Raw genomic sequence first — 22,608 nt, forward strand, 5'->3', positions numbered from 1 at the left:
GAGGGAAAATCCACACGTAAAAAAAAAAAAAAAAAAAGTAAATTTGTGTCCGCTAATTTGCAAAATGGTAAGGAACCGCAGCAGATCCTGAACGAGGGAAGGTACTATTATAGATTGTGAGCCTTCACGGGCAGGGTCCTCACTCCTCCTTTACCAGTTATGACTTGTATTGTTTAAGATTGTTGTACTTGTTTTTATTATGTATACCCCTCCTCACATGTAAAGCGCCATGGAATAAATGGCACTATAACAATAATAATAATAATAATATTATCATGTACCCATCCACAAACAATCTCAGAAATTTCTCAGGATGTCTGTACCCATAGAGAGTCAAGTAAGAAATTTCCAATACAGAGCCCTCCCTTTCGGGATCTCAATTGCTCCGCGAGTGTTTACAAAAATAGTAGCGGAAATGATGGCCCACATAAGGGAACAAAATATATTAATAGTCCCTTACTTGGACGATTTTCTTATTGCAAGCGACTCGGCTCAAAGTTGCAGGGAACAGCGGGACCGAGTGATAAATATTCTGATGGACTTGGGTTGGCTCATAAATATAAAAAAATCAAAGTTGGAACCCTGTCAAATTCAGGAGTTTCTGGGACTAACATTAGACTCCCAGGTCCAAGAATGCCGACTCCCAGTGTCCAAAAAAGACAATATAATGACTATGATAGCACGAACTCTACACAACCCCTCCATGACTCTAAGGAAGGGGATGTCGCTACTGGGCTCTCTCTTCATGTCTGCCAGCAGTACCTTTCGCACAATTCCACACGAGAGCTTCAATGGCTTATACTGGAATGGCAGTCAATACTAAAAGACAATTTAGAAGGTCGCATCATTCTAAATTCCTCAGTTATTCCCTTCTCTGGTGGGGGAAGAGCCGAAACCTTTCAAAGGGAATCCCTTGGGTACCAAAAATATCACGGGTAATTACAATACGATACGAGTCCCAGGAGGTGGGGGGCTCACATGGAAAACAGGGTGGCTCAGGGAGACAGTTCCTGAACTGTCCAATCAGCATCCTTGAACCAAAAAGAACTTTGGGCGGTGTATCGAGCTCTTCTATTTTTTCTAACCTATATTCGAGGCCATCATGTCCGAATTTTTTCGGACAACAAGGTGACAGTAGCATATATAAACCACCAGGGAGGAACCAAGGTCTCGATCATTGAGTTCCTCCGCCAAAATTATCAGTCTTGCAGAGGAAAATCTACTATCCCTTTCGGCACTACATATTCAGGGGTCACACAACGAAAAGGCAGATTACTTGAGTCGGACTCAGTTAAAACAAGGCGAGTGGTCCCTAAACCAATCCATCTACAACCAGATTACGGAGATGTGGGGAACCCCAACAATAGATTTATTCGCCAATTCCAAAAACAAAAAAGTAAACCTGTTTTGCTCACTAAACCCGGAAGGGAACCCCCAGGCTCTGGATGCTTTTCTGATTCCATGGACCCACAAACTAACATATGCTTTTCCTCCAGTTGTTCTGATCCCGGCAGTCATTCGGAAAGTCAGAGAGGACAAAACAAAAATGATCCTTATTGCCCCATTCTGGCCAAAAAGGACATGGTTTTCCTGGCTAAGGATGCTATCGGTCTCAGACCCATGGATCCTACCGAATATACCAGACCTACTACAGCAAGGGCCGATCTTCCACCCACAGGAGACGAACTTACATTTAACAGCCTGGATTTTGAACGGAGACTATTGAAATAAAGGGGGTTTTCGGACAACTTAGTAGCCACGTTGTTAAAAAGTAGAAAACCTGTTACTACTAAAGCATATGGGAAAACGTGGAAAAAATTCTTATCCGTCTCCAAAGTAAAAGTCCAGGATGGGCCTTCTATTGATAAAATACTTGAATTCCTACAAAAAGGTCTGGAACAGGGGTTGGCGGTTAGTACTCTGAAGGTACAAATAGCAGCTCTGGGAGCACTCTATAATCAAAATATTGCAGCCAATCCATGGGTAGTAAGATTTATTAAAGCGGTAACCAGGTCAAAACCTCTAGTTACTCAAAAAATGCCCTCATGGGACCTAAACTTAGTTCTCTCTGCACTAACGGGTCCTCCATTCGAACCCATAAACACAATTTCCATTAACCCCTTCCTGACGTCGGACGGGATAGTACGTCCGACGTCCGGTCCCCTACTTTGATGCAGGGCTCCGCGGTGAGCCCGCATCAAAGCCGGGACATGTCAGTTGTTTTGAACAGCTGACATGTGCCCGCAATAGCGGCGGCTGAAATCACGATTCACCCGCCGCTTTTAACTAGTTAAATGCCGCTGTCAAAATGCAGACAGCGGCATTTAACTACCGCATCCGGCCGGGCGGCCGGAAATGACGTCATAGCCGACCCCGTCACATGATCGGGGGTCGGCGATGCCTCAGTATTGTAACCATAGAGGTCCTTGAGACCTCTATGGTTACTGATCGCCGGTAGCTGTGAGCGCCACCCTGTGGTCGGCGCTCACAGCACACCTGATTTTCTGCTGCATAGCAGAGATCTGATGATCGCTGTTATGTAGCAGAGGCGATCGAGTTGTGCCTGCCTCTAGCCTCCCATGGAGGCTATTGAAGCATGGCAAAAGTAAAAAAAAAAAGTAAAAAAAAAATGTGAAAAAAAAAAAAAAACATAAAAGTTTAAATCACCCCCCTTTCGCCCCAATCAAAATAAATCAATAAAAAAAATCAAACCTACACATATTTGGTATCGCCGCGTTCAGAATCGCCCGATCTATCAATAAAAAAAAGCATTAACCTGATCGCTAAACGGCGTAATGAAAAAAAAATCCGAAACGCCAGAATTACGTTTTTTTGGTCGCCGTGACATTGCATTAAAATTCAATAACGGGCGATCAAAAGAAAGTATCTGCACCAAAATGGTATCATTAAAAACGCCAGCTCGGCACGCAAAAAATAAGCCCTCAACCGACCCCAGATCATGAAAAATGGAGACGCTACGAGTATCGGAAAATGGCGCAATTATTTAATTTTTTTAGCAAAGTTTGGAATTTGTTCAAATTTGTTTCATGTTGGGTGTCTATGAACTCGTAATGTCCTGGAGAATCATAATGGCAGGTCAGTTTTAGCATTTAGTGAACCTAGCAAAAAAGCCAAGCAAAAAACAAGTGTGGGATTGCACATTTTTTGCAATTTCACCGCACTTGGAATTTTTTTCCTGTTTTCTAGTACACGACATGGTAAAACCAATGATGTCGTTTAAAAGTACAACTCGTCCCGCAAAAAATAAGCCCTCACATGGCCAAATTGATGGAAAAATAAAAGTTATGGCTCTGGGAAGGAGGGGAGTGAAAAACGAATACGGAAAAACGGAAAATCCCACGGTCATGAAGGGGTTAAAACACTATCACTTAAGACTATTCTTCTGGTAGCTTTAACATCTGCGCGCAGAATAACTGACATTCAAGCCCTGTCCTCTAACCCACCTTTTACAAAAATATTTGATGACAGAGTCACTCTTAAACCCGACCCGGCCTATTTGCCAAAATTGGCATCAAAATTTCATAGGTCACAAGAAGTATCCCTGCCGTCCTTTTGCCCAGACCCTAAAAATGAGAGAGAGCAAAATTTCCATAATTTAGATGTCAGAAGATGTCTACTCCAATATTTAGATTCCACCAGGGAGTATAGGAAGGAAGGCTCTTTATTTTTCTGTTTTCAGGGTCCCAGAAAAGGATTCCGTGCATCCAAAGGTACCTTGGCAAGGTGGATAAAGGAGGCAATAGCCTTGGCTTATTCATCCACGGGGAATACGATCCCGGATGGTATAAAAGCGCATTCCACAAGGGCAGTAGCTACCTCATGGGCTGAGAGGTCAGATGTATCAATTGAGTAAATCTGCAAAGCGGCCACCTGGTCATCACCATCAACCTTTTTTAGACACTATAGATTAAATCTAGCCTCTGTGTCTGACTTGACCTTCGGGCGAAGGGTTCTTGAGGCTGTGGTCCCTCCCTAAGCTTAATCTCTGTAATTCTCTCCGTAGTGCTGTCATGGGAGACCGAGAAAGTCATAGTTACTCACCGATAACGGTGTTTCTCGGAGCCCATGACAGCACTCGCTTATTCCCTCCCATCACGAGTGCGGTGAGCACTTTTCTTATATATACCTTATCTAATATAATATAGGCACGGTGTTCCTCTAATAAGCAATGTTATGATATGTTTTTTCTTTTGTAACTAACCTGGAGGTCCTCCGATGCTCTGTAAACCAACTGATGCGAGGGAGAGGTACCGCCCTTTTTATCTGTAGGTTTCCTGTCCCTGAAGGGCGGATCCCCTCTCTCCGTAGTGCTGTCATGGGCTCCGAGAAACACAGTTATCGGTGAGAAACTATGACTTTCTCCTCTTTCAGGTTACATCGGGGGCTTATCTACAGCATCACAGAATGCTGTAGATAAGCCCCTGATGACTGTGAGCTTACCTCACCATCGATTTTGGGGGTGACAGGTTCCCTTTAATGATTGCGACTGCTGGAGCAAGATGCACCAAATTCGTGATGACTACCATGGACAAGCCGTCTTAATTAATCTGGCTCATTCTCTTTGCATTAAAGGAGTGTTCTAATCTGCTGTTAAAGGAGTGCTCTGGGGAGATAAAAGTATTGTAATAGCCATGCTTTCATAAACTATAAAAATATCATAAATAGTTCTTTCGAACGCTGACAGTCCCTAAAATTCAGTGTGATACTGGAGCTCCTCGGTGCCCCCCATTCTGAGACGTTGCATCACATCAAGTGACGTGGCCTTCTGCTGGCTGCTAATAGCAGCCAGTCCCCTGAGGGTGTGACCAGCCCCTGTCAATTAATACAGTTTATGCTCAAACTAAAAACAGTTGTGGTAATTGTGCGTTTTTCTTGTCCTAATTTGACTCCTAATCCAAGAATAACAAGATTATCCATTGCAAAAACATATACACAAAGAATATAATTGTAGAGAATAATAATAATCTTAATTTTTATATAACGCTAACATATTCTGCAGCGCTTTACAGTTTTGCACACATTATCATCGCTGACCCCGATGGGGCTCACAATCTAAATTCCCTATCAGTATGTCTTTGGAATGTGGGAGAAAACCGGAGAACCCAGAGAAAACCCACACAAACACGGGGAGAACATACAAACTCCTTGCAGATGTTGTCTTGGGAGAGAATTAGAGAGAATTATCATCTGTGTACATTGGACTCTTTAGTCTACACTCTCCTATTTAAAATACAAAGTTAACTCAAGTAAAAAAAAAAAAAAAAAAACGATCAGTAAAAATTTTTAACAAAAATTCTGAAATCATTCTAAGGTATGGGAGAAAAATGCAGAAGTGGTGACTTGTTAGAATTATTCTTTTTCTCTGATTGTTCCACTCCTGATTTTGGTTAACAAGTACTGAGGTAAAATACTTAGTGTGAATGTGGCCTAAGGCTGTGGTTGTGTTCAGATTAGCCAATCACATTTAAACTCGTAACCTTTATTTCTATAGCACCAACATATTCTGCAGCACATAATAGTTGGCTGTTTTGCTATACCCTACATTAAGTCCTCCAAAAGCAGTGGGAAAGCATACTATTGTTTGAGTCCAAAGTTAAACTTTTTGCCCATAATTCCAAAAGCAATGTTTGGCACAAATGAAACACTGGGCATCTCCAAGAGATCACCATACCCACACTGAAGCATGGTGGAGGCAGCATTATGCTTTGGGGCTGTTTTTATTTAACTGGAAGTGGGACTTTAATTAAGGTGGAGGGAATTATGAACAATTTTATATAACTGTCAATTACTCTGTCGCCTCATTGGGGGGACACAGGACCATGGGTGTTATGCTGCTGTCCACTAGGAGGCGACACTATGCATAATCTGAAAAAGATGAACTGTGGCTCCTCTTCTGCAGTATACACCCCTGGACGGCATCAGCCTTCTCCAGTTTTTGCTTAGTGTCGCATAGGAGGCACACCTAAGATTTTTTTCTTTTACTTCGTTTTTTTCCGACGGATTACAGATGAAGAAAAGTGGGTCTCCTGTGAGACTCCCAGCATGGCTCCTTCCTCGGCCCCCTATCACGGGGTGCCCAGTTGAGGTAGAGATGGCTATTCCCCATGTTGCTCCTTCCCCCCTCGGGTGCTGGTTCGAAGTCGAGACCCCCCTCCTTCCCCAATTCCTTTTGGTTTCTGGGTTGAGGTCGAGGCGAGGATAAAGCCCCCTGAAGGTGACAACAGCACCCTCCCTAATCCCCCTCTGGGGGTATTAGGTTGAGACGCCTCAGGTAGGGCCTGTACAGGCAGCATTCTACAGCTCCCAGCAATGGGCCAGTACACTGTGCCTGCATCCAGGGACCCCAGCTCAGCTGCGGGCTCCTGTCGGGGCCGGGGGGAGTGCAGGCAGGCATGGCACAGACAGACACAGGGCTCCCTGCGCCCCTCTCTGCGGCAGCACCAGCTCTATACTGCCTCAGGGGGACCCCTCACCGGGCCCCCCTTACGATTACAGCCCCACCGCTATCCTGCCTTTAAATCTGGAGGGGTCCGGTTCAGATCCGACCCCCTCCCGGACTTTCGCTCCGGCGTGGAGCCCTTCTGGGCATCAGGCATCTAATTTAGGCCCCGGCCTAGCTGAAGCCGCCGCCCCCCGGCCCGCCCCCCGGATGACAAATATGACACTCTACAGTGTCATAGAGGGGGTGGATCGAGACAGAAAGGGCGTGTTTTTACACAGCTTTGCCGCCTTTTTCTCAGCTCTCCGCCCCCTTCTCCCCCTGCCTCTTATCCTCGGCGGCCATTTTTACTGCAGCAAGGATTAACCCTGCATCTCCCGGTCAGCCGGACTAGGACCAGGCCAGCCAGTCTCTGGGGGGTACAGGACTGTGGATCTTCGGCGCTGGACCTAGGGGCAAACTGGTGGGGTAAGATCACAGCTGGGTTGTTTTACTCGGCTGTGAATCCATATTCCCTATAAGGCTTCCCTATAGGGTTCTCTACATGGCTACCCCTGTAACGTCCTCTGCATAGCAGCCCTTCTGCACTCTGTGCACTAAGTCGGGCTCAAGGTCCAAGAGAACCAGGCAGGACTGCTATTATGCATTCTGCACAGCCTGCAGGACCGCTCTCCCCAGTGGCAGTATCTACCCACACTGCCAGGACTGCACTCAGACTATTGTGTCAGAGCCCCAAGAGGCCCCTGCCAATGCTTCGGTGTCTAATGCCACGCCGGAATGGGTCACTCAGATGTCACCATCTATGACGCAGTGTATAGATAACCTAACCTCCACATTGCTTCAGGCTCTGCAGTCATGCCTCGGCTATGACCGTTACACCCAGCAAAGGGAGAGCTTGGCTCAGGGACAGGACGACCCTGGCACATCCACGTCGAAGTCAGGATGCAAGCGGACCCACAGTCCATCTACGTCATCCCATAGCACTTGGTCATCCCCTTCTAGGGAGAGACACCGTAGTTCCAGGTCAGCTAGACCGTCCCCTTCCAGGGACACACAACGCAGATCTCCGCAATCCCTGACCAGAGAAGGCCTCCTCCCCAGCTCACCCAGCAGGGGACGCCTCAGTGATATACAGGATTCGGAAGACATCTGTGACTCCGACTCAGACAAGGAAACGGAGGCGTCCCTGATCCCAATCCCCCCTAGCAATACGGCGCTAGTTGAGGGCATAATTTCTTCCATCCATCGGGTGCTGGACATTTCTGATCCGCCACCAGAGGCCCCAGAACACAAGATTTCCTTTGAAGGACCTCTGAAGCCGCCTAAGGTTTTCTCTAACCACCCAGAGTTTAAGGCGATCCTTAAAAAGCAGTTCTCACAGCCTGAGAAAAAATTCGCTAATCACAAATATCTGGAGGCGAGGTACCCCTTCCCGCAGAAGGATACCAAGGAGTGGACAGACCCACCCGAAGTGGACTCCCCCAGTCTCTAGACTAGCAGCACAGACCCTCCTTTCACTGCCAGATAGCTCAACCCTCAGGGATGCAGCAGACCGGCAGGTAGAACACATGGCTCGTTCAATTTTCGAGGCCACAGGGGCATCCCTGGCTCCCGCGTTCGCTTCAGTTTGGGCTGCCAAGGCCATTCTGGCCTGGGCCAAAAATTTACAAGCTCTCCAAGCATCCGCTCCTGAGCTGTCAGACCAAGCGGTTCAAATAGCAGTCGTAGCAGATTACATGCTTCATGCAGCTCAGAATTCAGCAAGGGGTGTAGCGGGGATAGCATAAAACGCCATCACAATTCGTGGTGTATCCTCTGGCTGCAGGAATGGAAAGCCGATGCAGCCTCAAAGAAGTCCCTCATGCACCTCCCCTACCTCAGTTGGGCATCTTTTTGGTGAACAGTTGTACACCATGATATCCAACGCCACCGGGGGTAAGAGTACCTCTCTTCCCCAACTAAAACCTAAACACACTTACAAGAAGCGTAACCAAACTCGATTCCGATCCTTTCGGAATTCTTCGGGCTGGTCCGTCTCGCGTCCAGCACAAAATCGTGACCGTTCCCCACGCAGGAACAACTCACGATCAACGCAAGGGTCGGACAAGACCAGCCCAGTCTAAACCTAGAGGAGGAAAATCTCAGACTTTCTCCTCATCATGACTCACGGATTCCGTAAGACACCACACCCGTAGGCGGCCGACTTTTGCTCTTTCATTAAGTCTGGCTGCCTATTACAGAAGACAGGTGGGTCAGGGAACTAGTGTCTTCCGGATACAAGATAAAGTTCACCTCCAACCCACCGGACCGATTCTTCCTCTCTGTCCCCCCAAAACCACCAGTCAAGGCTCGTGCCTTCCGGAAAGCGGTCTCCTCGCTTTTTCAAGCAGGAGTCATAGTACCGGTCCCCATGGCCGAGCGCTTCCGAGGGTTCTACTGCAATCTGTTCGTAGTTCCCAAGAAAGGAGGCAGCGTTCGGCCCATACTGGACCTAAAACAGCTCAACAAATACGTACGGGTCCCTCACTTCCGCATGGAGTTCCTTTGGTCCATCATTGCGTCCATGGAGAAGGGAGAATATCTCGCTTCCATAGACATACAAGACGCATACCTGCATATACTGATTGCACCTGCTCATCAAAGATTTCTCAGGTTCGCATTCAACCGGGACCACTACCAGTTCGTGGCTCTCCCGTTTGGAGTCGCCACGGCTGCCAGAGTGTTTACCAAAGTCATGGCAGCCACCATGGACATCCTGCACTCCAGAGGCATAGTAGTCGTTCCATACTTGGACGATCTACTCATCAAGGCTCCCACCTTCAAGGACTGCGAGCTCAGCGTCTCAATCACAATCGACACTGTGTCGCATGGGCTGGTTAGTCAACCTACAAAAGTCATCACCAACCCCGAGTCAGTCTCTGACTTTCCTGGGAATGCTATTCAACACCTCCAGGGGTCTAGTGCGCCTTCCCAAGGACAAGGCACTGGCTCTCAGTCTAGGAGTTCGCACCCTCCTCCGCAAACCCCCTCGATCTCTCTGGTTTGCCATGAGAGTCCTTGGCAGGATGGGGTCAGCAATAGAAGCCGTCCCATTTGCCCAGTTTCGTCTCAGGCCTCTCCAACTAGCCATCCTCAAGTCCTGGGACAAGAACCCTTTCTCTCTCGACAGGGAGTTCCGGCTAATGTCGTCAACCAAGAGGTCCCTGCACTGGTGGCTCAAGCCATCCTCGCTAGCAAAGGGGAAATCCTTTCTCACAGGTCAGTGGAAAGTTTTGACCACCGATGCGAGCCTGACGGGTTGAGGTGCAGTGCACCTACACCACAGGGCACAGGGCAAGTGGTCCCAAGTGGAAGCGACCATGCCCATCAACATCCTGGAAATTCGTGCCATCCTCCTGGCATTGAGGGCTTTTCATCACTTACTTGCAGCCTCTCACATCAGAATACAGTCTATGGCATATGTGAATCACCAAGGGGGGACCCGCAGTACCCAGGCGATGCGAGAAGTGTCACATATCCTCCACTGGGCGGAGGACACAGGGTCGGTTCTATCGGCAGTCCACATTCCAAGTGTGGACAACTGGGAAGCGGACTTCCTCAGCCGACAAGAAATAGACTTCGGGAGAGTGGTCTCTCCATCCCGAAAATTTTCGCCAGATCTGCCATCGCTGGGGGACCCCGGATGTGGACCTAATGGCATCCCACTTCAATGCCAAGGTCTCCAACTTCATGGCCAGAACACACGATCCGCAGTCGCTCGGAGCAGACGCTCTGGTTCAGGACTGGACCCGGTTCCAGCTTCTGTACATTTTTCCACCTCTCCCCCTGATATCCAGAGTGGTGAGGAAGATCAAACAAGAGGGAGTTCCAACCATCCTAATTGCACCGGACTGGCCCAGACGCACATGGTACGCCGACATCGTACAACTTACAGCAGACGCCCCCTGGCGTCTCCCCGACCGCCACGATCTTCTATCACAAGGCCCGTTCTACAACCAGAACTCGGGGGCTCTCAATTTGACGGCGTGGCCCTTGAGACCTGGGTTCTAACCCAGGCAGGGCTCTCGCCGGACGTCATTGGAACCATGATCAGGGCACGGAACCCAGCCTCTGCCAAGATTACCGTACCTTAAAAGCTTTCTTTACCTGGTGCGAATCTCGTGGCCAGACCCCACTCCCTTATTCCCTACCCAAAGTACTTGGCTTTCTCCAATCGGGTCTGGAGGCCAGGCTGTCATTAGGCTCGCTTAAGAGCCAGGTGTCAGCTCTCTCAGTGCTTTTTCAAAGGCGCATTGTTACCAAGCCGCAAGTAAGGACTTTTCTTCAGGGGGTTTCTCGATTGGTTCCCCCCTACAGACGACCACTAGAAACGTGGGACCTCAACCTGGTTCTGACAGCATTGCAGGAACCACCCTTCGAACCCCTTAAGGAGGTCCCGCTCCGCCTTCTCTCCCAGAAGGTGGTTTTCCTCACCCAGGGGCGGTCCCGGTCCGGTCCGATGGGTGTCACGGTCCGGTCCGGCGCCTCCTATCTTCATCAGATGATGTCCTCTTCTTGTCTTAACGCTCCAGCGCAGGGCAGAGCAAAGTACTGCAGTGCGCAGGCGCTGGGCCTCTGACCTTTCCCTGCGCACTGCAGTACTTTGCTCTGCCCTCAACAGGGTAGACAAAGTACGCCTGCGTCGGAGCCGCAGCGTGAAGACAAGAAGAGGACGTCATCGTAAGAAGATGGCAGGCCCCGGACCGGACCGCGACACCCATCGAACCGGGACTGCCCCTGGGTGAGTATAATCTAACCTCTTTTTCTCATCTTTTAGGATACATCGGGGGCTTATCTACAGCATTACAGAATGCTGTAGATAAGCCCCTGATGCTGGTGGGCTTAGCTCACCTTCGATTTTGGGGGTGACAGGTTCCCTTTAAAGATAAAAATTCTGAAAGGGTCCTGTTTTGGTATAATTTGTTTTGATTTGACAAAAACATGGTTTGTCTCTTTATTATATAAATAAATACCATATCTCGTATTTATATCAGATGTTATGCTTTTTTAATATATGGTCTTATGTAATCTGTCAGTCTTTCATGCCTCATTGTGTGTTTATTTTTCCCAACCTCAATAGAATTAAATTTCATAACTTTAAATGTCTCCCCCTTTCTAGGGCTTTTCGTGGCAAACACATAACTTTGGTTGTGCGATTTCCAAATCAGGGACGTCAGGTGGAGGATTTAGACATATGGTCTCACACAAATGACACAATAGGCTCTGTTCGGCGTTGTATACTTAATCGTATCAAGGCTAACAGTGCACATACGAAAGTTGAACTCTTTATCGGTGGAGAGCTGGTGGATCCTTCAGAAGACAGAAAGTTAATTGGCCAGTTAAACCTGAAAGATAAAACCGTAAGTATATTATTTTTTAAAACTTTATCTTAATAAAATTAATATAAATTGTTTTAATTGAATGTTAATTGTTGTGGACATCCATACATAAAAAAAGAAAAAAAAATTATTTTTGAGCTCGTGCGTTGTTTTTACTAGTCAATTTAGCTCACGCACTATGCTTACGGTTCTGGTTTTCTGATAGCGTCTTACTACTGGTGGGCAAGCATTTGGGCTGCTGTGTGCTTGATTCAGTGTCTCCTCTCTCCTGTTGTATTCCAAGGAAGGTGAAGTATTCCTTCTGTTGTAGTCTTTTGTAGAAGTGTAATTCTGTATTGGTGCATGGATTCTCATATTTATTGCAGCTGCCATAAAGCCCCTCACACATTGCAGTGTAAAATACAGGACATTTTGGAGTAAAGATAAATATGCTTTGTTACAGTTGATTACTGCCAAGCTGACACAGATAAGTTCAAATATGCCTTCGAGTCCTGATAGTTCTTCTGACTCCTCAACTGGGTCTCCTGGAAATCATGGAAACCACTACAGTGATGGTCCAAACCCAGAAGTTGAAAGCTGCCTGCCTGGAGTGGTCTGTATATTTACTGAGTACTCACATCTAGCACTAAGGCTTTAGTCACAATACAATGCTAGCTTTCTTTTGTAACCTCTCAGACCATTTTTGTTTTTAAGTTGGGAATAGTACCCCAATGTTAAAGGGCCACTGTCACCCCCCTCCAGCCGTTATAAACTAAAAGAGCCACCTTGTGCAGCAGTAATGCTGCATTCTAACAAGGTGGCTCTTTTAGTTTTAGGTTCAAGCATACCCCAAATAAAACGTTTTTATACTTGGCCACAATTCCTGTCTCTAGCCAGGTAGGCGGGTCCTCACTCCCCAGCTTGGCCAGCTCCTCTGCCGTCACTCACATCTTCCTGCGCTTTCGGCGCCGCCTCTTCAGCGCTGTTATCGTTTCAAATCCGGCGCCTGCGCTGTGTACTGGTGTCTTGCGCAGACGCAGTAAGCTCTGGCCGTCTGATGTAATGGCTGATACCAGAGAACAAAAGACATCCACAGAACACCAGGATGGATCTGCTGCACAGCAAATAGCTGTAGGACCTGCGATGACGTCACTGCCATGTGATTGCCCTAATCACATGGCAGTGACGTCATCGCAGGTCCTACAGCCATTTGCTGTGCAGCAGATCCATCCTGGTGTTCTGTGGATGTCTTTTGTTCTCTGGTATCAGCCATTACATCAGACGGCCAGAGCTTACTGCGTCTGCGCAGGACACCAGTACACAGCGCAGGCGCCGGATTTGAAACGATAACAGCGCTGAGGGGGCGGCGCCGAAAGCGCAGGAAGATGTGAGTGACGGCAGAGGAGCTGGCCAAGCTGGGGAGTGAGGACCCGCCTACCTGGCTAGAGACAGGAATTGTGGCTAAGTATAAAAACGTTTTATTTGGGGTATGCTTAAACCTAAAACTAAAAGAGCCACCTTGTAAGAATGCAGCATTACTGCTGCACAAGGTGGCTCTTTTAGTTTATAATGGCTGGAGGGGGGTGACAGTGGCCCTTTAATGATGTTTTAAATTTTTTTTTTTATTTAAATTTTTAATGTGCGAATAAAGCGTAATTGAAATTGATTTTTTGTTCCCCTTTTGAGTTTTTGAAAAGTTACGGCTTTGTCTGAGTTTTCAAGTACCAACATGGCAGTGACTGAGGCCTTTAACATGCCACCAGCTGCCATGGCAACCCATTGGTGCCCCATAATTGTAGGAATTTACCGCTTGTTAAAGACGTTTTGCTCCTGAGCCCCCTCCACAAATACTGATGCATCCCCTTTACATATAATCATAACCCAATTTGTGTTTTTGACAGAAGGCTATGCTAGTTGTACAATCAAAACCTGTTAGCCTGAGTGAATAAGGCTATTGTGAACAGGGCCTATGAGTAAATGTTCAGCACAAATCTTATTGGGTACTCATGATTTAATAGGCAATTTAGTGGATCTACTAGCGTTCTGTAATCTACGGAGCCATTACAATTGATGCTGATCTTTAATAGTATATTTTATTTTTTTCATGCTCCAGATAATGTCATTGCACCACCGATATATCTCCTTTCTTTGGCAAGTTGCTGATCTAGGCAGCAGTCTAAATATGCCACCTTTACGTGATGGTGCACGTGTGCTGATGAAACTCATGCCACCAGGTAAACCCAAATAGTCTGCTTTGTGTCAATACTTATGTTTTTAGACTTATTCCTGAGCACATTGGTTCACAGTGATCTGAATGTTTTCAGGATTACCTGTTAAACTTTTAAGCAGGTAATAATAATTTAACATCTTAAAGGGAACCTGTCAGTGGATGCATGCTGCCAGATCCATGGGCAGCATGTGTGAAACTGAGATCACCTGAGTATTCTTGAGCTTGTACCCTGCTGTCAGGTTCCCTTTAACATTTAATTTCATGTCTGTTTAGGAAATATTGATATCTCCCTTCCCCATAATTGCTTTTATTTTATATGAAATAACTGCAGCATCTTTCCAATACCTTTGTGTTGTGCCATTCATCATTCCGCCTGAATATTTTTGTTTTTAAGTAAACTGACAAAGTCAGAGGTATCTTTATAGTCTGTCACTGGCAATACAAATCTGTATGATGCTTCCCCAATTTGTTTATAAATTCCTCAAAAGAAAAGCCGAGGAACATCACAAGGCTGAGAAAAGATGCTCCATAATAATTTAATAATGAATACAAGTATTAAGTAGCAGACAAGTAATTTTATGTAGATCTCTTGCAATTTTTGCTGCTTATGAAATCTAGATACAGGTCTGACATTGACTAAATTGTTCTTGTGCAAATGTAAAAAATGAAGGAAAATCGCTGCAGTTTTCCGTCTTAAATGCTTCTGGGAGTTCAAAGCCTATAAACATCAGGGGGCAACTGGGAAGCCAGTGCTCAAACAGAGCTGGACGCCCCATGGAGAAGGCCGAGATTTCCATCTCTGCTTTATTGATCACTGCATAAACTTCACCCAACAAGCGCTGTGCATTCCAGATGGGAATTGCAAACTGTGCTTCCACCTCCGGACACTCAACGATTATGTGATTGCTGGAGAGGAGCAGGAGCCAGATTGGCCCTGCTGTGCAGTCAGAAGGTAGAATTGGCTCTAAAGGTACCGTCACACTAAACGATATCGCTAGCGATCCGTGACGTTGCAGCGTCCTGGCTAGCGATATCGTTTAGTTTGACACGCAGCAGCGATCAGGATCCTGCTGTGATATCGCTGGTCGTTGAACAAAGTTCAGAACTTTATTTGGTCGTCAGACCGGTGTGTATCGTCGTGTTTGACACCAAAAGCAACGATACCAGCGATGTTTTACACTGGTAACCAGGGTAAACATTGGGTTACTAAGCGCAGGGCCGCGCTTAGTAACCCGATGTTTACCCTGGTTACCAGTGTAAAATGTAAAAAAAACAAACTACATACTCACCTTCGCGTCCCCCGGCGTCCGCTTCCCACACTGACTGAGCGCCGTAAAGTGAAAGTGAAAGTACAGCACAGCGTCACCGCTCTGCTGTTAGGGCCGGCGCTCAGTCAGTGCAGGAAGCAGACGCCGGGGGACGCGAATGTAAGTATGTACTGTTTTTTTTTTTTTTTTTACATTTTACGCTGGTAACCAGCGTAAACATCGGGTTACTAAGCGCGGCCCTGCGCTTAGTAACCCGATGTTTACCCTGGTTACCCGGGGACCTCGGCATCGTTGGTCGCTGGAGAGCGGTCTGTGTGACAGCTCTCCAGCGACCAAACAGCGACGCTGCAGCGATCAGCATCGTTGTCTGTATCGCTGCAGCGTCGCTTAGTGTGACGGTACCTTAACTGGCACTAATATACCAGTCCCAGCTGCAGAGGAAATCGGCCACAAAATAAAGGTTTTTGAATGTTGAAATGTGTCCCACTCCACATAGGATGGAAGCCGGTTGTGCTACACAGCATCTGCCTCCAACAGCAGTGACAAGCGCTTGCGTTCAGTGCTCTGGTTTACCCTTTAAATGCTGCTGTCTGTTGTGGCAGTGCGCTATATTGGGTACCCATCCCACCCACCACATTATTGTGCCATGCTGATGGGTTGCCATACGTCTTTCAAAGGAACATTTTAAAAAATAATTGCACTTGGCATAAGTGGAAAAAATGAAAGCCAGGAAGAGCTTAAAATGATTGAGGTTGTTTTTTAGTTTCTTGTGTCTTAATATGAATAGCATTTCTGTGTCTATGGTTCTCTCTGTAATAGCAGTGTATAAGTTCATGTGACTTTTGGAGCTACCAGAGTTCTTCCTATCAAACACATGAATTTGTTGTTTTTAGACAATACCATAGTGGAGAAGCTTCGATCAATTTGTTTAGACCATGCTAAACTTGGAGAAAGCAGCCTCAGTTCATCCTTGGATTCTCTCTTCTTCGGCCAGTCAGCTTCACAAGTTTTATATCTGACAGAGGTGCGTTATTATAATGTAGTAAAAAAATGTTCCCAAAATGTAGTCACAGTTTAAGTATGGCCTTACCGTTACATTTTGGGTGTGATTTCTGATTTCTAGGTGGTTTATGCCTTGTTGATGCCTGCCAATGCACCCTTGGGAGAAGATGCTAGCGACTTTCAGTACAACTTCCTGAAAAGTGGTGGTTTGCCACTGGTATTGAGCATGCTTACTAGGAACAACTTTCTGCCAAACGCTGATATGGAAACAAGAAGAAGTGCCTATCTCAATGCGCTGAAAGTCGCCAAGCTGTTGCTTACAGCAATTGGTTATGGGCATGTGCGGTCAGTCGCTGAAGCTTGTCAGCCCGCTGAAGGATCAAATCCTGTGTCACCGGTAGGTTAATGATTTGAGAAGCTTTTTACTTGTGGTTTTTTTGTTTGTTTTGTTTTTTTTACGTTTGTGTGCCATTCTTCATGTATGAATGTGTGTGTGTACATTACACATTTCAAATAAGCTTTATAGCCAGGACCAAATAACCTTTAGTTTTGCCAAAGCGTGTGTGCGTGTATTTTACGTAACTTGGGGATGCATTCATGCAGGGGTGCATTCGTGCACTATTATTCGTGTACTTTTTTTCAAAGTATATTTTTTTTTCTAAGTATGACGCAGTTATAACATGGCAGTTAGACAGGGCAGGAGACAGGTAAGACAATCTAAATCTACTCCCTATTCACTTGAAACAGAACAAATACTCACCATATGTATCTGTATAATCTATATCCTGGCTGCTGCATTCACTCACCGCCCTTGCATAAACTCTTTAAACTCCATCCATATCGGCCCCTCTGTCCTTGCCTCTCCTATGTATAGCACTCATGCTCTGTTCACTTTGCTTAACAGCACAGATCCATCCAGTACCACCATCCAACACAAAAGACGCTCTCACAAATCACTTAACCATCTGCTCACTCTTTCTATCCTCCTTCTCCTAGTCGCTGGAGACATCTCTCCAAACCCCGGCCCCCCATGTTATAGCCAGTCAAACCTCCCAACTGCTACACCCAGAAGCCCCTCTAACCTTATTAATATTCCATGCATGCCTTCTGTCTCTTTCAATTGTGCTCTTTGGAATTCTCGCTCTGTGTGTAATAAACTCTCCTTCACCCATGATTACTTCCTTTCTAAGGCTCTTAATCTCCTGGCTCTTACTGAAACCTGGATCCAGCAGTCAGACACCACCGCTGCTGCTGCTCTTTCATATGGTGGACTACACTTTTCTCATACCCCAAGATCAGACAACAGAGCAGGTGGAGGCGTTGGGCTGCTCCTTTCACCCAAATGTACCTTCCAAGTTATTCCCCAAGTACCCTCACTTGTATTCCCTTCCTTTGAGGTCCATGCTGTCAGACTCTACGTCCCCTTCTCCATGCGAGTGGCGGTGGTGTATCGTCCTCCTGGCCCCTCTCATCAGTTCCTGGATCACTTTGCCACCTGGCTTCCACACTTTCTCTCCTGTGACACTCCCACCCTTATCATGGGTGATTTCAACATCCCCATTGCTTCTCCCCTTTCCCCGTCTGCTTCTCACCTTTTATCTCTAACCTCCTCTTTCGGCCTCTCGCAGCATACTAACTCTCCAACGCATGAAGATGGAAACTCCCTTGACTTGGTCTTCTCCCGGCTTTGCTCACTGGATGATTTCACAAACTCCCCTCTCCCGCTCTCTGACCACAACCTTCTTTCATTCTCTATCAAGAACTGCCATCCCACTCAGGTCACCCCCACTTTCCACACTTATAGAAACATACAGGCCATTAACACCCAGAAACTTATGAAGAACTTGCAGTCCTCATTGGCCCCAATCTCCTCCATCTCATGTCCTGATTCTGCTCTGAAGCATTACAATGAAACCCTGCAAAGTGCCCTGGATGAAGCTGCTCCTCCTATACATAGAGCAACTCGACACAGACGGCGACAACCGTGGCACACGCTGCAAACACGCTTCCTGCAGCGATGCTCCAGGTGCGCCGAACGTCTGGAGAAAATCTTATCTACCCGAAGATTTCATCCATTATAAGTTCATGCTATAAACATACAACTCTGCCCTTCACCTCTCCAAACAAACCTATTTCAACACCCTCATCACCTCACTGTCCAATAACCCTAAACGTCTCTTCGACACTTTCCAGTCCCTACTCAACCCAAGAGAGCAGGCCCCAACCACAGATCTCCGCGCTGAAGATCTGGCCAATTACTTCAAAGAAAAAATTGACCACATTCGACAGGAAATCATCTCCCAATCTCTTCATACCAGGCACTGTCCTCCCTCCCCCACTGCATCTAGTTCACTCTCTGACTTTGAACCAGTTACTGAAGAAGTAGTAAGCAGGCTCCTTGCATCTTCTCGCCCGACCACTTGCACCAGTGACCCCATTCCATCACATCTCCTCCAGTCCCTTTCCCCGGCTGTCACCTCTCACATAACAATAATATTCAACCTTTCCCTCACTTCCGGTATTTTTCCCTCCTCATTTAAGCATGCCATCATACATCCATTACTTAAAAAACCCTCCCTCGACCAAAACTGTGCCGCTAATTATAGACCTGTCTCTAATCTTCCCTTCATCTCTAAACTCCTGGAACGCCTGGTCCACTCCCGTCTTACCCGCTATCTCTCAGATAACTCTCTTCTTGACTCTCTTCAATCTGGCTTCCGCTCTTTACACTCTACTGAAACTGCCCTCACTAAAGTCTCTAATGACCTACTAACAGCTAAATCTAATGGTCACTACTCCATGCTAATTCTATTGGATCTTTCCGCAGCATTTGACACTGTGGATCATCAGCTCCTCCTCACTATGCTCCGCTCCATCGGCATCAAGGACACCGTTCTCTCTTGGTTCTCCTCCTATCTCTCTGACCGATCCTTCACTGTATGTTTTGCTGGTTCCTCCTCCTCTCACCTTCCCCTTACTGTTGGGGTTCCTCAAGGATCAGTCCTAGGCCCCCTCCTCTTCTCTTTGTATACTGCCCCTATTGGACAAACAATCAGTAGATTTGGTTTCCAGTACCATCTCTATGCTGACGACACCCAATTATACACCTCTTCTCCTGCTTTCACTCCGACCTTCTTAGAAAACACCAGTGCTTGTCTTACCACTGTCTCTAACATCATGTCCTCCCTCTATCTGAAACTGAACCTGTCAAAAACTGAACTCCTCGTGTTCTCTCCCTCTACTAACCTACCTTTGCCTGACATTGCCATCTCCGTGTGTGGTTCCACCATTACTCCAAAGCAACATGCCCGCTGCCTTGGGGTTATCCTTGATTCCGAGCTTTCATTCACCCCCCACATTCGATCACTGGCTCGCTCTTCTTATTTGCATCTCAAAAACATTTCTAGAATTCGCCCTTTTCTTACTTTCGACTCTGCAATAACTCTTACTGTTTCTCTTATTCATTCCCGTCTGGACTATTGTAACTCTCTACTAATCGGCCTCCCTCTTACCAAATTCTCCCCGCTCCAATCTGTCCTGAATGCTGCTGCCAGGATCATATTCCTCACCAACCGTTACACCGATGCCTCTACCTTGTGCCAGTCATTACACTGGCTACCCATCCACTCCAGAATCCAGTACAAAACTACTACCCTCATCCACAAAGCACTCCATGGCTCAGCACCACCCTACATCTCCTCTCTGGTCTCAGTCTACCACCCTACCCGTGCCCTCCGCTCCAAAAATGACCTCCGGTTAGCATCCTCAATAATCAGAACCTCCCACTCCCTTCTCCAAGACTTTACACGTGCTGCGCCGATTCTTTGGAATGCACTACCTAGGTTAATACGATTAATCCCCAATCCCCACAGTTTTAAGCGTGCCCTAAAAACGCATTTGTTCAGACTGGCCTACCGCCTCAACGCATTAACCTAACTATCCCTGTGTGGCCTATTAAAAATAGAAAAAAAAAACAAAACACATAATCAGGTTCCTTGCATCGTGTTCTCATACACTTTATGCAGTTAATAGCACTCTGTGTCTGTACTGCTACATACTTAGGCAGTTAACTGGTTCATGCAGCTTTACATGAACACCCGAGCCTTACACTATGGCTGGTCCAAATAACTAAAGCAATTGTTACCATCCACCTCCCCTTTTCCTCATAGTTTGTAAGCTTGCGAGCAGGGCCCTCATTCCTCCTGGTATCTATTTTGAACTGTGATTTCTGTTATGCTGTAATGTCTATTGTCTGTACAAGTCCCCTCTATAAGTTGTAAAGCGCTGCGGAATATGTTGGCGCTATATAAATAAAAATTATTATTATTATTATTACATACTTACGCTTTTTCCTTTTTTTTTATGTGCCATGTAGCTTTTATATATTTTAAAGTGATGCAGCATTAAGCCTTAATTTATGTATTTGACTTCAGGCGACCCATGATCAAGCAGTGGTGCTACAAAATGCCCTGCAGAACATTCCTAACCCAACCTCGGAATGTATGCTGAGAAATGTAGCAATACGCCTGGCACAACAAATATCTGATGAAGTAAGCACTGGTGCCTTTTGGTTTTGGAGACTCGATTCACCACACAATCTTTTTATTAACCATGGGAACTTTACCTTTTTATTTAGGCTTCAAAGTTTATCCCCGATATTTGTGTAATTCGAGCAATACAGAAAGTTATCTGGGCATCTGGCTGTGGATCTGTTCAGTTGGTGTTTTCAGCCAATGAGGAAATAAGCAAAATTTACGAAAAGGTAATCCAAATGTATGCTAGCCCCCAAAATGTTTTTTACCATTTTTTTTTTTTTTTTGTCTTAATGCAACTGGAATGATTTCCTACTTGACACCCTGATGTTTGACTGAAAACAAAACCAGCGTAGTCTGACCCTGCAGTCATACTAATGTACAGATGTATGTCAGCAAGAACTGCAGACGTGATGGAAAGGAGTAGGACACTGGGATGTGATTGAACAGAAATTCTTACCGTGGATACATAAGTGGTTTATCTTGGATTATCAGAATTTCTGCATTGTGGGGTTTCAGATTACTAATGTTGCACTTTATTATTTGCTTCTGAGCAAAGTACCGGACATCATCATTTACATTGTTCTTATTTATCAGACGAACGCCGGTAATGAACCCGACCCAGAAGATGAACAAGTTTGTTGCGAGGCTCTAGAAGGGATGACCTTGTGTTTTGCTCTGATACCAACAGCACTGGAAGCCCTCAGTAAAGAGAAAGCATGGCAAACCTTTATTATTGACTTGCTGCTACATTGTCAAAGCAAGTGAGTGTTTCTAGTCACATATGTCTTTCTGTTTATGCTGCAAAAGGATTTTAAGCTATTGAGCAGGTCCTAATATTACCTGAAAATAATGGTGTATTTCACAAACTCAAGACAAACTTGACCTTATAACCAGGTCTACTTCACATTTTCTACTTTGTCGCCCTTTTTAGATGTGCAGCTTTTAGGGTATGTGCAGCTGTTAGATTAGTTTGCAATACATGAGTTTTAAAAAATAATTTCAGCTACAGTAGAAGTAAAATGGTAATGGTCTCTATTGTCAGGTTACCGTCAGTCTTCAGTTCATCTTTTTGTGGCTGTTCTAGTTTAGAAAAGCATTTGAGACCCAGGTGATCTTGGTCACGTTTATTTGGCTAGGAGATCCAGCTAGTGTGTTTTTCAAAGGTAGCATTTTATCATTGAAATACATATATACGTCCATGGTAGGTCCTGTGTTAGTGCATACATTAGCTGGCTTGTATATTTATAATGTACAGATTTTTCCCAAGATAGGCAGGCGTTGTGTACTTACCATGTGACTGTATGGGGTTCGCATCTTTCCATTCACCTCCATCTTTGCAAACAGTCCATTTATCCCAGACCCAAATCTCTGCCACCGGCTACTCATCTATTTATTTTCTCTTGATACTGGCACAGCAATCTTGGTCAAACATGTAATCTAAAAGCACAACTTTTTTTTTTTTTTTTTTGTTAAAAAAGGGGTTGTTACGTTTTGTAAACTACTGTCCTGTTGGGTTATCTGAAATGTCATAGTGTGAGACTCCGGCTTGGGAACCCTCTCCACATATGATGGCCATTGATGTGAAGGAATGTCACGTAAGACTAGGTTTGCATTGGAAATGTCTGTCCACTTCTTTTGGCATTATCGGCTGTTTGGCAGTGCCCTCTCAGCCAAGCAGGTTATCGCTAATGAGACAATCCCTTTGGTGACCCCTTTACTAGCGTAAATATAAAAAATATTAATTATTTTCAAGATT

At 45.9% G+C, this 22,608-nt stretch overlaps 1 protein-coding gene across 8 annotated transcripts in view; it reads left to right on the forward strand.

The window, feature by feature from the left end:
* Positions 1–22,608, forward strand: part of USP9X (ubiquitin specific peptidase 9 X-linked) — a 212,878-nt gene that overhangs the window by 145,300 nt on the left and 44,970 nt on the right. For all 8 annotated transcript variants that reach the window (XM_077294797.1, XM_077294799.1, XM_077294792.1 and 5 more), the window contains exons 19-26: positions 11,619–11,859; positions 12,281–12,430; positions 13,931–14,051; positions 16,209–16,339; positions 16,439–16,714; positions 20,751–20,867; positions 20,954–21,079; positions 21,447–21,613. In XM_077294797.1, coding sequence (XP_077150912.1) covers positions 11,619–11,859; positions 12,281–12,430; positions 13,931–14,051; positions 16,209–16,339; positions 16,439–16,714; positions 20,751–20,867; positions 20,954–21,079; positions 21,447–21,613 — 1,329 coding nt within the window. The remainder of the gene's footprint in view (positions 1–11,618; positions 11,860–12,280; positions 12,431–13,930; positions 14,052–16,208; positions 16,340–16,438; positions 16,715–20,750; positions 20,868–20,953; positions 21,080–21,446; positions 21,614–22,608) is intronic.

The sequence above is a fragment of the Ranitomeya variabilis genome, chromosome 3 (genome assembly GCF_051348905.1).
Source record: "Ranitomeya variabilis isolate aRanVar5 chromosome 3, aRanVar5.hap1, whole genome shotgun sequence".
Taxonomy (NCBI): domain Eukaryota; kingdom Metazoa; phylum Chordata; class Amphibia; order Anura; family Dendrobatidae; genus Ranitomeya; species Ranitomeya variabilis.